This window comes from Peromyscus maniculatus, chromosome 7 (genome assembly GCF_049852395.1).
Source record: "Peromyscus maniculatus bairdii isolate BWxNUB_F1_BW_parent chromosome 7, HU_Pman_BW_mat_3.1, whole genome shotgun sequence".
In the NCBI taxonomy this organism is placed as follows: Eukaryota; Metazoa; Chordata; class Mammalia; order Rodentia; family Cricetidae; genus Peromyscus; species Peromyscus maniculatus.
Genome location: NC_134858.1, coordinates 69,868,291 through 69,884,759, shown reverse-complemented (window position 1 = coordinate 69,884,759; position 16,469 = coordinate 69,868,291). Strand labels below are relative to the sequence as shown.

Here is a 16,469-nt window from a genome sequence, read left to right as displayed (position 1 = left end):
ATCAATTCAGCACTTTTTAACTTTAAATAACCACTATTAGTTTCTAAATCTGTAACAATTTGCAAACCTTATCTTTAAATACCACAGTAATTTTGTCCTCGTTACCTTGCGATGTCACCACCTGCAGAGACGACACTGATGGGGGCTTTTCTGGGACTACAGAAGAGGCATCTGTTCCAGGAATACTGTCACTGGCTTTAGGCTTTTTTGGGTTAACACTGCTTATGTCAGAACCAGAAAGACGTTTTGACGAAAATGAACTTTCATTCAAACCTAAAATGATTTAAATAGTGGGAAAAAGATTTTAAAATGTTATAAAATACTGCTCATAACTAGTTAAGTCTATATGTGGGAATTAAAATATATAACTATCAATGATAAAAATTAATGATAATGCTGGGCACAGTGGCACACACCTTTAATCCCAGTACTTGGAGGCAGAGGTAGGCAGAGCTCTGTGAATCTGAGACCAGCCTGATCTACCTAACCAGTTCCAAGCCAAGCAGGGCTACATAGTAAGACCCTGTCTCAAAAAAAAAAAAAAAAAAAAAAAAAAAAAAAAAATTAAATGATACAAACTTAGAGAGTATAAAGAAATAGCATAAAAACTTACGAAGGGCTATATTTATTTGATCAATCTGTGAAATTACCTTTCTATGCAAGAACATTCTCAATATGGCTTGAAAAAAAAAAAAACTGTTGAAAGATATTCTGAAGTTCCTAAGAACCAATAATCTTCAGATGCTTAAATACATTTAAGTTTGTACTACACACACACACACACACACACACACACACACACACAAAAACATGCACACACACACAATCATTTTTTCTAAACATTTATAGATTCTAAAATTTCTTTCATTTTTTTTTTCCAAGACAGAGTTTCTCTGTAAATCCCTAGATGTCCTGGAACTCATTCTGTAGACCTGGCTGGCCATGAACTTGGAGATCTGCCTGCCTCTGCCTCCTGAGTGATGATGGGATTAAAGGTGTGCACTATGATGCCAGGCTAAAATTTTGTAACTATTTAAAATGCCTAATGTGACATTAGTCCTTTTCCATCTAATGAACAAACTGATCTCTTTATGGTTGTGACATTACACACTTACTGCTATGTACAAAATAGAAACTTTTATGCCTAAATAATATTGTACTCACTCAAATGAAAGGGCATATAAGAGCAGGAGTTGTGTCCCATTTTAGGGAATATATTAAAGAGTGCCTGACCAAAAACAAACAAACAAAAAACTCTTCCATTTGATTTATTAGACTTTTGCATGAATCTTTGTTTACATAGAGATTTCATTCTTAAAAATAATTTTCCATTTGAAAAAAATCACCATAAAGCTAAAAGATTAAACAGTAGAATATCAGCAAGAGATTGAGGGGCAGAGAGACTATAATTAGGCCAAACAAAGTATTTTTTTAAAATAACACATAATGTACATTGTACAAAGGACTCCCTAACTGTGTATTAAATAGTCCCATCTGTACATTAAATGTAAAAACAACAAATGTTAAAGATATTCCAGGCATGTAAGTTAGATAACTTGAGTTCAAACCCAGACTTCTGTCAGTTTCGCTTTATGTATTCTTATTTAACTTCTCTGAGTTTCATTTTCCATTTTGTAAAGTACATTATATCTTATTTTACAGTTACTTTAAGGTCAAACAATGTATTCAAAGAACCTTAAAATACTTGGTACATAGAAAAATAATAAATAACAATTATCATTACTAACAAAACACTTTATACCTTAACTTGCTTTAAAGAATAAAATTATTCCAAAAGATTTGCCTATCGTTATTTTTAATGAGGACAAACTTGCCAAGAAATAAGAATATTATACTAGCTCATTTCATTGTTTCATCTTTCAAGACAAAATAATAATGATTTTTTTCTTGATCTTCAAAACACTTGAAGGCCGGGCGATGGTGGAGCACACCTTTAATCCCAGTACTTGGGAGGCAGAGCCAGGCGAATCTCTGTGAATTTGAGGTCAGCCTGGTCTACAGACCAAGATACAGGAAACAGGGAACAAAACTACACAGAGAAACCCTGTCTTCAAAACAAAACAAAGCAAAAAAACACTTGATCAGAGACAGACACACTGCAGATACATGAAAAAGATCTCTGGTAGTGTAATCGTATTAACATGTTTAAGTTACTTGGAAAACAAATGAGTGATAGCATTTTTAATTAATCAAATAATTACAAAATAGAATGAATGGTAAAAATAGACGGTTCAATGTAAAAATTTAACATGAGAAAATTTAACATGAGAAATCTCAACATAAAATAAAACCACTTTGCATTCATTCCAATCTTTTTTCCATTTATTTATCTATCTCTGTGCATATGAGTGAAGGGGTGCACAAGTCATGGAATTTCAGTGAAACTCGGAACAATCTGTGAGTCTGTTCTCTCCTTCTACCATGTAGGCTCCAGGGATCAAACTCAAGCTGTCAGACTTGGAAGCAAATGCTTTTACCAACTGATCCATGTCAACTGGTCCTGCATGTGTTTTAAATGCTGACCCTTTATCTGCTTTGTCAGGCTTGTGCTACTCCCTACCCCCAAACAATTCTAGCTCTGCCAATAAAAAATGCTGCTTTCTTTCAAAGTCAAACTCAAACCTCATAATCTCCAGACAGTAGTCTGTCAATCATGCTACCGGTATTTGTTATCAAATCCTTTGAACCTTATAAATTTATTTTCACATTTCACTTATTTTGTTTGGGCATCAAAAAAGCCCTGTGTGAACTAGAGCAAGAGTCAAAATGATATCTTCAGGTGCCTTGCTCCAGGTGTGGAGAACTGAATGAATTACAAAAGATAAATGAATAGCCCCATCTCTTAATATGAAAAATTGAAAGTACAAAGAGGTCAACTGATCTGATAAAAACTAAACATTCCTAAGAGCAGAGGTTCAAACCTACGACTTCCTAGTTATCCCACTTAATGAAGTTTCACTCACTGTAGTAGAAAGCTGAGAGGGAGAATAGGAGTCTTTATTGGTTCTTTCTTCCCAGAAGTTTCAAGACTGAAGACTTTTCCTATGAGTAAAGTCTATGAGCTTCCTAATGCCAGATTTAATACAAATATTTTTTCTCCGTTTCTTTTCGCTTGTACCTATTTTATTAACAAGATATTAGTAAACATTTTAGTAAACTATGTATGTAAGTGACATTCAGAGACGTGTTTATCAAATAAGGTATTTTTAAAATGGAAAAGCACTTTAAGCCCTATTATGAAAAAACAAAGTGCAGGAAATCTGGTAAATACCTCATTAATCTATCTAGTAAACAATCTACACATTCCAAAATACCTTGTACATCTTAGTTAAAATACTTGAATAAATACAAATTGCTACCGTTAAAGAATTAACTTGCCTTAATTATTAGGAATTTTCAAAAGACAAAATTCCTCCATGGTACACTAATATATTTTAAATTAATGAAGAATACTTATCATATGCACTAAAGGAACTTTAAATCTTCAATAGGTAAATTTCATTACTCTTGTTAGGGTCCGAGAGAAGCCCCCAAGAAAGACCATCAGTCACAAATGCAATCAGCAAGAGCATTTATTATTTCCAACATGCTGGGGTGGCAAATAGCGCCCCGGAAGGGAGGTAGCAAGCTTCTTTTAAGTGGAGTTAGGGGAATTCCAGGGAGGAGGGATTAATCTGGTGCTGATTGGTGGAGGAAAGATTAGTCTGGGGGCTGATTGGTGGGAGTGGTTAGGGGCTTGTTGAAGGGAGGATAAGAAAAGCTATCTTTAGCTAGCAGAATGTTGGGAGTTGGGGGGGGGGGGCTACTGAGTCAGCAAAAGGCTGTGGGGCACCTGCTGACTGGTTGCCCCTGAGTTGTGATCTCCCCAAGAACTGCTTGCTCAGCTCCAGCCAGTTCCAGTGAATGGAAACTAAGGTCTGGTCCCTGGCAGGGTTTTAGAAATTTGTCGTGGATCTGCTCTGGCTCCACGGCCCTCTCACTCTAAAGACCATTTTTTACTATGTTTAAGTTACTAATAATTTGTCTGTTTTGGGGACACAGTCCCATTATGTAGCACAGAATGGCCTTGATATCATTACATAGTCCAGGTTGACCTCAAACTGACAATAATCCTCTGCCACAGCCTCAAATGCTGAGATTGCAGGTGTACACCACCACATTCAAGAACTACTTCTTTAATTACCTTTTATTTATGAGAGGAGGGGAGGGCAAGGGAAGGATGGTAGAAACACACATGTGGAGGTCAGAGGACAACTTGCTAGGAGTCAGTTCTCTCATCCCACTATGTGGGTCCAAGCGATGGAGCTCAGGTCATTATGCTTGGAAGCAAGTCCCTTTGCCTGCTGAGTCACGTCACTAGTCTAAAAACTATTTAATTGTGGCCACTTTATAGCACCATAAAGTCATACATAACTATATACTGAAATCACTTATTGAAATAGAGGCATTAACCTAATTAAGAATTCAATTATAACCATATACCTGTTTACACTAGTAACCACAGAAACTAATTTTTCTTAACAACGTTTATAGTATCTCAAGCTATCTCTAATTCACTGATGTTTTTTAAGCATTTTTAAGGTTGGATCCACAGGGGGGAAAAAGAGTACAATGTGGTTTAGTGAAGATTTTACATAAAACTGCCTCAAAAAGACACTAAAAACTACTTACAGCAGTCCATATTACAATATACAAATACATTCACACAAAGGTACGGGCTTCAAAACACAAAGTTAATTCCATATGATTATCCATCAACTTTCTTTTAACTCTTTTAAAGAAAAAAGTAATGACACCAACCTGCAATAGAAAGTGCTGGTCCCCCTTGGTAATGTGATAATCCTGTATCCTGGGTCAGGTCAAACAGTAACTCTGAAGAGTTATTAGACAGAACTCGTGGAGAGTTTGTTAAATAACCCTGTTAAATTCAAAGAAAGAATATTACATGAACTGGACATAAAACCATTGTCTTAAACACATGTATAAAAGTAATTTCATGACATACCTATATCATGGATAAAAACCTTTGATGAGTCAACAAGTTAGAAAAACACAAAAGTAGTTGGACAAAATTATCAACTCTCAAAATTGAAAGCAAGCTAATAGAGCTCATTTATTCCTGTGTGCCCAGCTAAAACTGATCACCTAACCTGGGCAGCAAGTTCTAATCCAGTGTTTTCAAAGTAAAAGAAATGCAAACTTACTTTATATCTGTAAGACCAACACATGCTTAGAGGTTCTAAAACTGCAATATATCATCAAGAAGTAAATAACAGAACTCAGTAAAAACTCTGCATAAACAAAGAGGAAAAATGAAAACATAGTGGCATGAATGTAAAAAATTAAAAGCTTCAGTAACTCTTATATCCTACTCCCAAATATCACTGTTGAGGGTGAATTTTTTTTATATGAAATGAATTTCAAGCGATGAAGAAAAATAATGCATCCTTACTTTTCTAATTGTTCCACAGAAACCTATCTATCCTAAGCCAAGGAATGTCAAATGTCACAGGGGAAAAAAAAGAAAGCAACTTGGGCCATAGAATGAAGTACTAGTGCCAATCAGAAAGAGATTAGAACAGAAGCAGCTGATAAAATACCTCAGCCCATGTGCCTTCTCCAAGAGACCTAGAGTGTTGTAGAATATTATTTTAAGATGTGTTACATTTGTTTATGCTGTGGAACATTTGTTTAATGATGCAAAGATGTGTTGCATTCTTTTATGTTGCATTTAATCCTGTGAAGCTGTGTTATTTTGTCTAAAACACCTGACTCAGCTAATAAAGTGCTGAATGGCCAATAGCAAAGCAGGAGAAAGGATAGGCTGGGCTGGCAGGAAGAGAGAATAAGAAGGAGGAGGAGAAATCTGGGGAGAAAGAGGAATGAGAAAAAGGAGGGCATGAGGCGCCATCCACACAGCCAGACATGAAATAAGAAGGAAAGAAAAGATATACAGAAATAGAGAAAGGTAAAAGCCCCGAGGCAAAAGGTAGACGGGATAGTTAAGAAAAGCTGCCTAGAAATAAGCCAAGCTAAGGCCAGGCATTCATAAAAAAGAATAAGCCTCTGTGGATATTTATTTGGGAGCTGGGTGGTGGGCCTCCCAAAGAGAAAAAGAGCCACAGATCAAAGAGTAAAAACAACCAACTACATACACTAGAGCTCAAAGGAATTTTTAGCCAAGTTAGCAAAATCTTAAGAGCATAGTGAAAAGTATGAGATGGACTGTAATGTGGTCAAGAATAGAGCAATATAAGTTTCAATGTAACTGTATACATATTCAGTATAATTATGAAGTGGTCAATACAACTAGAGATATAAGCTCCAATACTACATAACAAGTTTACTAATGTATGTGCACACACAAATATAATCCAATATGACTCATAAGGAACAATAATCACTCTGCAAAGTAAGTTCTAACTGATTTTTGGACCTTCCACATGATAAAATGGGTTTTAAGTTAAACAATGCTTAAGTATCAAAATGACCCCTCCCATGGGGGAAAAAAAAAAGCCAGGCACCAAGGTGCACACCTGGAATCCCAGCACTCAGAAAGTGAAAATAGGACGATCTGGAATTGAAAGCATTCCTTGGCTATTTCGCCAGCTCAAGGATTGCCTGGGCAACCTTGTCTCAAAAAGAGCTGTTTTAACAACAAAAAAATAGAAGGGTATATACTAGTTCAAAAACAAAACGCTAAAGACGAATATACTTGATATACCCTCTTTTTTAATTTACTGGACAGAAAGATGCAAATACAAATATTTAACGATTACAAACTAGTATTGTTTAAAAATGATGTCTACTAAAAATAACTTACTTACAATGTTTAGTTGTCAGAGTCATGAATAGAAAAGTGTAACTGTAAAAACTATGAATGAAGAGTTAAGAGTAACTGCAAGGTAGACTCAAAAACAAGATCTAAGGACATCAGTAGAAATTTGGTCACGTTCTAATTATGAATCTGAAGTTTGGTTAACATTAATTGTTAGCCATAAGAGGTAAGATGTTAACATGAGGAAAGCTAGATGAGAAAAATATAGGCACTCTCTCCTACCTTTTCTGCAAGACTAATATTAATTTTAATAAAGTTAAAGGAAGGATAATATTCACTATTGGCAAACTAGGTTATATTTTGGGATGACTTTACATAAAGACTTCAGTTAATTATAAAAGTCTCGAAAGTGTCCTTTATTAAACTTTCAAGAATTTATGGTAAAGAAAGCTTAATGAAGATTAAACCCTATATTTTCAATAATAGATAAGAGTTAAACTCATGAGTTATCATATAACCATTACTATCAAGCTTTCGAAAAATAGGACACGGTCCTCATAGACTGCTTAGTGAAAAAGTAAACGTGCTGACCTGCACAATTGAGCTCCTTATGGCACATAAACTGATAAACAATAAATTCTTCTGTCTTTTCTAAACTCCCCTCAGATACGTTTATCTTTCAAAAACATGTAGGTTTTGTTTTGTGCTTATAAATTAAAGGATAATTAAGAATTTCATTTTATTACTAACTTTACTGATATGGGATTGTTATAAGATCATAGAAATAATTTATAATCCTAAAGCAATACCATACTTAGAATTTGAGGCAGACATGAGCATCTGAACCTAAGATGTAGTGTAAATAAAATAAAAAAATTCATTAATTCCATGACCTAACAGTAACCAAATACAATCTTATTTCATTAAAGCAAACACTTTTTCCAAATATTTGTACTTTCAAATATTCATTTGCTCTGTCAAAAACAAAATGAAAAACCAAAACTCTTTAACAAAACTGTAACAGTTATTCCTACTAAACACATCCCTAAAAAGTAATTTATTAAGTATCTTTAGTATTACAAAGAAGGCAACCTATTAGTCAACAAATAACTAACTAAAAAGAATTTTCAAACAGATTTTTCAGTGTCTTATGAAAGTTCAGAATAACTAAAAAATGGACTACCTGAAAATTGTTTGCTAAATGCAGTAGTAAGAGTAAAGTAGATACTAGAATAGAATTAGGATAACCAACATTTATTTAACCACTTAACCTAACAAACTAAAATGTCACATCGTATACATTACGTTCGCTTGCTTGTCACAGTAAATGTATATCAATTAGTTATCACAGTGGTATTAATGAAGACCTAACATTCTTTCCCAATATATAGACAGGTAGGCTAAGGTTAGGTGTGGTTGAGGAAGGCTCTCAAAACAGCATCATTTGTTACTGATGGATTGAAACTATAATCCAAGTCTAAATGAAGACATAAAACTCATACTCAGAGCAGGGCGATGGTGGCACACACCTTTAATCACAGCACTCGGGAGGCAGATGCAGGTGGATCTCTATAAATTCAAGGCCAACCTGGTCTACAAAGTGAGCTCTAGGACATCCAAGACTACACAGAGAAACCTTGTCTCAAAAAACTAAAATTAAATAAATAAATAAGTAAATAAGTGAAACAAAGTAATTCATACTCAATAGTCATATATCATATTGACATTATCAATGATATTCATACCCATTAGTCATACATATTAACTTTATTGATGATATTAACAGTAATATATTTCCATACCTGCCTGAATAGTGTTGAGATACAAAGATATTCCATGAAAAATTAAAAACATGACATAAAATGTTAAACTATTAATTACAATTTATTAAATTAAAAATTAAAAAACCAATAAAAATAATAATTAAAGCCAATGTAGCTTCCAACATTCATGGGGAAAGCCCCTAAAATAAGAAGCTTCATTCCAGAACACGTCTGTGATTTTAGCTTTGACCACACAGATAACTGAGACTTAAATGTATGATTTCTAGGCACTGTACAAACCAACTGGCCAATCTACTCTTTCCCCACAGGATTCCAGGAGTACAACCCGTCAGTTGAGGTGTCTTCTGTCCACAGCCAGGAAACACTCTGAAGTGAAAGGACTCCAGTCTCTACTTTTCTAGAGCTGAAATGCCACCCTTTGCTGCTTTCTTCCTCAGAGTGGGGTTTGTTTCTCTTACTCTGTTAGTCAGCTTTTCCTTCTCTAGTTTTCTCCTCTAAATGTCGAACAACTAATGACAAGTACAAGAAAACAAATTCACTATAACATTTACTGTATTTTTGAAGAACATGAATAGCCTTTGGAACCTTACAGGATCCAAGATAGAAAGTCAGTAGACTCTCCTGGTTTTTGTCTAAAGAAGAACTACTACTATTCACTAAGGCAGTGCTAACCTAACTTTCCAGCATCAAGTTGATCTTAAACATTTAAAAATAACTAAACCCCAAAACACTTTTCACATTGGTAAATCCATAGATATTTACCAAACTAGAACTTAAAACAGAAATATATTAAATACTACTTTATTTTTAAATTACATTAAGTGTATTATAGATCAGCATGAGTAGCATTTTTATAAAAAAATTATTTGAAGATACATTAAAAAAAAGTAGTATTTTATATCTCTGCGATTTTTATTTTCATTTTGGGAGCTAGGGTCTCCATTATCCCAGGTTAGCCTCAAATTCACTATGTGGTCAAGGATGGCCTTGTACACCTGATCCTCCTGCTTCTACATCTCCAAGTGTTGGGATTAGTTGTATGTGCTTGAACCCAGAGTTTTGTGTGTACTAGGCAAGCTCTCTTCTCTAATAACTAAGCTAAATGCTCAAAAGAGAATATGGACTCATGACAACATGTAATGGAAAGGAGCATTTCAGTAGTGTGAATTACCCCTGTTGAGATACTACTTTGATCCTACTAAAACTCATAAGGCAGTACTTTCTTAAAGGTATATCACGATGAAATCTGAAATTTTCATCTGTGAACTTTTGATACCTTATGCCATTAAAATCATTAGCCTACAATATACTCTTATTCAGACATTTCAGTAACATATATACTTTGGTTAGTTACAAACTATTGGTTTCATAAACTATTTTAAATATTGAAAAAGTTCACTACACATCATCAAAAAATCCATTTATTTATACCACCCATCAAAAAAGTCTTGAAATACTAGGGAGCTGTCAAGATCAAAATGGCAGATTAAAGATTTCCAACATTTTAATTTTTTTCTTGACAGCTCAAATTTTATCCTTGGTAAGAAAGAACACAACTATCAGCCATTTCCCATAAATGGAAGGCACACTATGTTCAACATTGATGAAATCTGTACCAAACTGAGGACTGAATAACTTCATTCTAAAGTGGACTCCATGGTACCATCTCCTGATATTCATATCCTATATAATTCCCTTCCTTTTAATGTGGCTAGGACAGCTGACTTGATTCTTAACAAAATAATATGGTAAAGATGACAAAGTATATAACATCATTTTATGAACATAATTGTTTCTTAAAACTAAGAAAATCAAGTCAGGCAGTCGTCTCAACACTCAGGAGGCAGAGATAGGCAAGTCTCTGAGTTTGAGGGCAGCCTGGTCTACAGAGTGAGTTCCAGAGGGCTACACAGAGAAAAGCTGACTAAAACCAAAACACCACCAACACCAACAACAACAAAGAACTCTCCCTTACTTTCAGGAGCCAAGTAGTCATGTTGGGAAGACCCACATGGCAAGGAGTAAGTCAAAACCTAGAAGGATCCTGAGACTCACTCTGACAATCTTTTAGGAAACCAATGCTACCAACAAGCATCTGAACTTGGAAGACACTTCCCCAGTAACGCTTTTGATGAGACTGCTTTGAGGACCAAATCTTGAATGGTAGTCCTATTAGGCCCTAAAGCAGAGGATCCAGTTAAGCTACAATCTACCTCCCACCAACACAAACTGTAAGACTATAAAATAATTAATATACGTTAGTTTATGGCAATATGAAGAAATAATATACCATAACTTGTCAGTCATTATTTCAAGTAAAAATGCATTCAATTAAAATGCATCAGGTATTTCAGCTTGCTAATCATGCTAATGCTTTTCCGTAAAGACAATCATCAAGATATTTCAGACACAGAAATGCTTTATGTACACTACTCACTTCGCCACACAGAATATTTAAAAAGACACATATTCAAGGGTATAGTTAACAAAATAACATGTTTAATACATTGCAAAACTTTTTTGAAAAACTGGCTATAACTGGCTATATACTTCATTGGGCATGCATGGTGGTGGCTAACCCACAAACTTTGGTGCAGATGAGTGCTTTTTTTTGACTCACAATAAGCCATCAGCAGCTTGGTCAGCACTGTTTTTGTGTCGTCAATGCAAATGTCAAACAGTGAAAAAGAAAGTGTCTTCAATTATCTTGACAATGGTGTTGAAATCAAACACCTAAAAGTGTCTTAAGGAATCCTCCAGAATTGCACACCATCCTTAGAACCGCTAAGCTGAGGAAATACTTTCATTTTTCACACTATACACTCATATACAATATATACACATGTATATATATGCATATACAGATAAACTATAGATTAGCCTATACTGAGATCTGAGATCCACTCAGCTATGAGTCCTAAGTGAATCATTTAATCACTATAAACTCAGTATTTATTTAACTATAAAATGGAGGAAGTAACAATACCTGCTTCCTAGGTATATTTAAGAATTAAATGAGATTATTTTATGTATGGCATTTAGTACAAATATTTGCCTATTAGTAGCTTAATAAATTTAATTATTACCATTATCTATTACTTTTTACTAAGGATTTTTAACTAAAGTATGAAGGTACATTTCTCAGAATAAAACACTATCAAGGCTTCTCAATAATTTTTCAAAATTAAAAGTACCTGGCCCAGTTTGCAAGCATAAATATTTTGCTATCATGTGATCTTCAGTATAATCTTTGTATTCACATTTTGAGAGTCTTCGTTTCCAAAGCTATACCTAACCAGTTTAAGCATATTCCCCATCTGACTAACCTTTTGTGGTACCCATTATGATAATAGGTGACTACTTGTTGATAATCTATAATTTTAATTGGGTATTGTTAATATTTCAAACTGACTAAATAGTTTTGAAAACACTTACAGGTTTAGAGAATGGTTGAACAATAACAGAGCTATCTGAAGATCTAGGTTCAGGATGAAAACTGACTGGCAAGGCAGCCACAGGATTTGATGCTGGATTGGGGAAGCGTTGACTTGTAGGCTTGAATGAAGTAGTAAAACCTGTATTTTAAAATTACACAACACATTAAATACATTTCTATATAATCAAGTTTTTCAAACTATTTTAGTTTAAAATTAAAGTAATACAATAGTATTATACCTCGATTAAGTGCACCGTTCTTTAGTCCTCGTGAATGGGAGCTGGGGTTAACTCTGTTCAAAATATCTAAAAAAATACAGATATTTTAAATTTGTTTGAGTGAAATAGAGATATTAAAATTATGAACTGAAAACATATTAGAAGGAATATTATCTTAATTTGAAAATATTTTATCAGCATTAACTGTTTGATAGAATAAGCACAATCTTTCTCATTATAACTAAATGTCCAAAGGCCAGAAGTATAATAAATCCAAATGATAAATCCAAATGCATATAAGCCAAACATTCTACAAGGGAAAGAAATTTTTGTCCACATAAAATCTTCCAAAAGCCAGGCCTAGTGGTACACACCTTTAATCCCAGCATTCAGGAAGCAGAAGCAAGCAGATCTCTGTGAATTTGAGGCCAGCCTGAGTTCCAGGGCAGCCAGGGATGTCACAGAGAAAACTTGTCTCAAAAAGCCAAAAAAAAAAAAAAAAAAAAAAAAAAAAAAAAAACCTCTTCTAAAAACATATTTAAATATGGTTGTGTGGAGTTGAAGTCTATACTTTCCTAGGGATGGTGACAGAATTGTATATATGTTTGGGTTCCTATGACTTAAAATTAAACCCCGATCCATTCTCCATATTCTATTCACAGTTCTAAAAGGAGAATTTCCATGGACTATTTATCATTATCTTTGAGTTCCAAAAAGGAAACTACTAGAAGTTACAGACTAAAATGAATCTAAAGTTTACTGGAATATCTTATAAGTTAAGAGGATCAAATCTATCATCTTATCAGAAGTTAAGATTGGCATGACTTTGAGGGACTGATTTAAAGTTCTTACTCTTACATACATATGAATGTGCAAAGTTTTTAACATCTAGCTTACTCAGGAAACAAAAATTTGAAAGAATGAAAACTTGCTCTTGCAGGTTCAAGTCCCAGCACCCACATGGTATCTCACAACCACCTGTATTGCCAGTTTGAAGGGATACAATAACCTCTTCTGACCTCTGTGAGCACCAAGTACTCATTGAATACATACATACATGCAGGCAAATACATATACACATAAATTAAAACTAAATAGATCTTTGTAAAATAGTTAAACTAGCTAATATTTTTTCAGTAATGTTAACACAGTGCTTACTAATCAAGTACTACATTAATTTTATAAGAAGAAGAAGCTACTCAAACAACTTGACTTTTTTCAATCAGAAAACCAAGATTAATATTTAAACTATCACCGGTCAGTGGTGGCACACACCTTTAATCCCAGCACTCGGGAGGCAGATGCAGGTGGATCCCTGTGAGTTTAAGGCCAGCCTGGTCTACAGAGCAAATTCCAGGTCAGGCTCCAAAGCTATACAGAAAAACCCTGTCTCAAAAAAACCAAAACTTAAAAAAAAAAAAAAAAAAAATCAAACTATCAAATAACTATTAATATACTATTTTAGTGGTTGTGATCTATAAAAGACAAATTCTTACGCATCTAATTCACATTTCATATGTTGAAACTCCTATGGCCTCCAGATAAAATAATATAATCATTTTAATTTTTCATCTTCACAGTTCAGAAAAAAAATCTAATGTCAATCTCTTTCTTACAGAATCATCTTAAAACTAATATACATTGTTATAGTTGAGTACAGTTAACAGTCATCTCTAATCAGTATAAATTCAACTTGAATCCTGTCATATTTTCATTGAGATTTTGAATAATAATATTGCAATATAGTAACATTCAAGTGTAAGATAATCAATACCTAGGAAACGATAAATAAGAAAACAGACCATTCTGATATTAGTCACATGCACACTATCATACTCAACTTATTTTATAATCCAAATAGCATCTCACTTAGCATTCCATGGGAAATTACCTATCTATCACAGGAAATGATACTGACATTTCATTTGGTTAAATTATTCTATTATAAAACTGTATAAAAGTACCAATCCAATCCTATACAAGAAAAGCAAGAAGTACGCTTTCAGAAAATTTCATAGTACTCTCTTACTGTTAACCAAGGTAAAATAAGAAATACTAGTATGCTGGACACATTAGCAATTTTGATAACTTTTTCGGGCTTAAACATGTAATTAAAATGAGAAAGAATCTTTTTATCTTTGAAATTTATACACTTTGGATTTTTTTCCATTGAGACAGGTCTCACCATCTAGCCCTGGCTGGCCTGGAAGCCACAGAGATTCACCTGCCTCCCCAAGTATCTCTCTAGTGCTGTGAAGCTACCCCACCTGGCTCTGTTTAGACATTTCTGAGTAGACAGCTTAACAGCTATCAGTTTCTTACCTTAACACTGTGACAATGTTAGGTCCAAACATTCTAACTGAAAGCTAATAATCCAAAGGCCTGAGATGGGAGTGTACTACTAAAAAGCCTGAGATGGGAGTGTACTAACTGTGACACAAGAAAAACACAATGGCTTGAGGCAGCACCCTCAGTATCACATACATAAGGTGCTGCTGAAAGACAGCTGTGGTCAGAAGCTGTAAGCCGTTATCACACACTCTCTCTGCATTTTGTAGCCGAGTGGAGATGACGACAGTGGGGCCTGGACATGAGATTCTCATCTCAAATTAACACAAAATTTATTTAGTACATCTCAAAAATTAAAGCTAAGCATTCTAAATTTTCCCTTTAAGCTACTCTGGGTTTAAGAGAGAAAAAAGAAAAAGAAACAGATAAACTGGTTTATTCAGCACCACTAAAATTTTAATTTCTGCTCTCAGAAGAGCTCCAATGTCACCAGAAAATCCCGTGCATTTCCTTGCTTACTCTGCTGGTACTTGGCACCTACCCCTTCTTAAAGTTCCAGTCAGAGTCAACCCTGACCAGTCTTCCAGTAGGTATCTCATTCCTAACCTCTAACGGTGGGATGAGGACATTTTCACAACAACCCTAAGAAATAACCTTATCCAACTGCCTTCACTCAAAGTAAATGCTTACTTGAAATTGCTGGTTTTGAACTTGCTATCTCTGCAACAAAGATGGGCTCGTCATCATCATCCTCTTCAACTTCTTTCACTTTCTTCTGCCATGGTTCTAGCTCCTCTTCTTCACACTCCATGAAGAGTTCTGCCATTTTTAAATTATCTAATTTTTAAAAGAAGCAACTTTCTTTTAATTAAAAAAGTTATTTGCTATATATAACATATTAGAAATCTACTTTAATAATCCTAGTAACAATTTCTGAATTGGTGTTTGTGATGAGTACATGATAACAGTAAGAAACTGAGATCTTACTTTCTAAGCTCTAAACTAGTAGACTTTAGACAGACAATGGTTATTTATTTACAGCAGCTAGAAAATCCAGTCAAAATGAGTTTCAGTCATACATATAGAATGATTATCTCCACAAAAAGGATTATATCCTATCCATTGCCTTAAAAAAAAAAAAAAAAGCCGGGCGGTGGTGGCGCACGCCTTTAATCCCAGCACTCGGGAGGCAGAGGCAGGCGGATCTCTGCGAGTTCGAGGCCAGCCTGGGCTACCAAGTGAGTTCCAGGAAAGGCGCAAAGCTACGCAGAGAAACCCTGTCTCGAAAAAAACCAAAAAAAAAAAAAAAAAAAAAAAAGACTTAACAAAAGAGAGGTAGACTGTAATAAGAAGCCACAGATGGGAAACAAATTATAATTAATGAACCAGATTTACAAATGCAAGGCACAAGAGCAAAAAAAATGGGATATGGTGCTAGAGAAAAACAGGAAAGGACTGAAGCTTATCTCAAGTAGAATGAATTACACATTTCTCCCTAAAGAAATTCAATAAAGCAATGCATACAGAAAAAACTACTTAGAAATTCTAACCAAGGAACACCTCTCTCTTAAAGGTGGATAGATAAGCACCAGGAATTTTAGAAAGGAAAATTTCCTATGTAAAAGATCAAAAGATAGTAAAAACAAACTAAAAGGATTCTAAGAAAGAGATAACAAAAAAGCAAGAAAAATAGAGGAAAGAAACAGAGGCACCAAAGAAATTAATGTATGAATAGAAATAAAACTAATAGGGCTTAGTGGGTAAAGATGCTTGCTGCCAAGTCTGATGACCTGAGTTTGATCCCCAGTCCCTAAATAGTGGAATAGAACCAACTCCCACAAACTGTCCTCTGATTTCCCTCCCCATACATCTCAGTACATATGCAGTCATGAATATGCACACACACACACACACACACACACACACACACACACAGTCACAGA

The 16,469-nt window shown here is 34.5% G+C and overlaps 1 protein-coding gene across 7 annotated transcripts in view; it reads right to left on the bottom strand.

The window, feature by feature from the left end:
• Znf280d (zinc finger protein 280D) overlaps window positions 1–16,469 on the bottom strand; it is an 87,925-nt gene that overhangs the window by 52,309 nt on the left and 19,147 nt on the right. For all 7 annotated transcript variants that reach the window (XM_076576647.1, XM_076576652.1, XM_076576650.1 and 4 more), the window contains 5 exons: window positions 15,217–15,363; window positions 12,259–12,324; window positions 12,019–12,158; window positions 4,822–4,939; window positions 106–273 (listed from right to left, as the gene is read on the bottom strand). In XM_076576647.1, coding sequence (XP_076432762.1) covers window positions 106–273; window positions 4,822–4,939; window positions 12,019–12,158; window positions 12,259–12,324; window positions 15,217–15,363 — 639 coding nt within the window. Of the gene's footprint in view, window positions 1–105; window positions 274–4,821; window positions 4,940–12,018; window positions 12,159–12,258; window positions 12,325–15,216; window positions 15,364–16,469 lie in introns of those variants that run through there.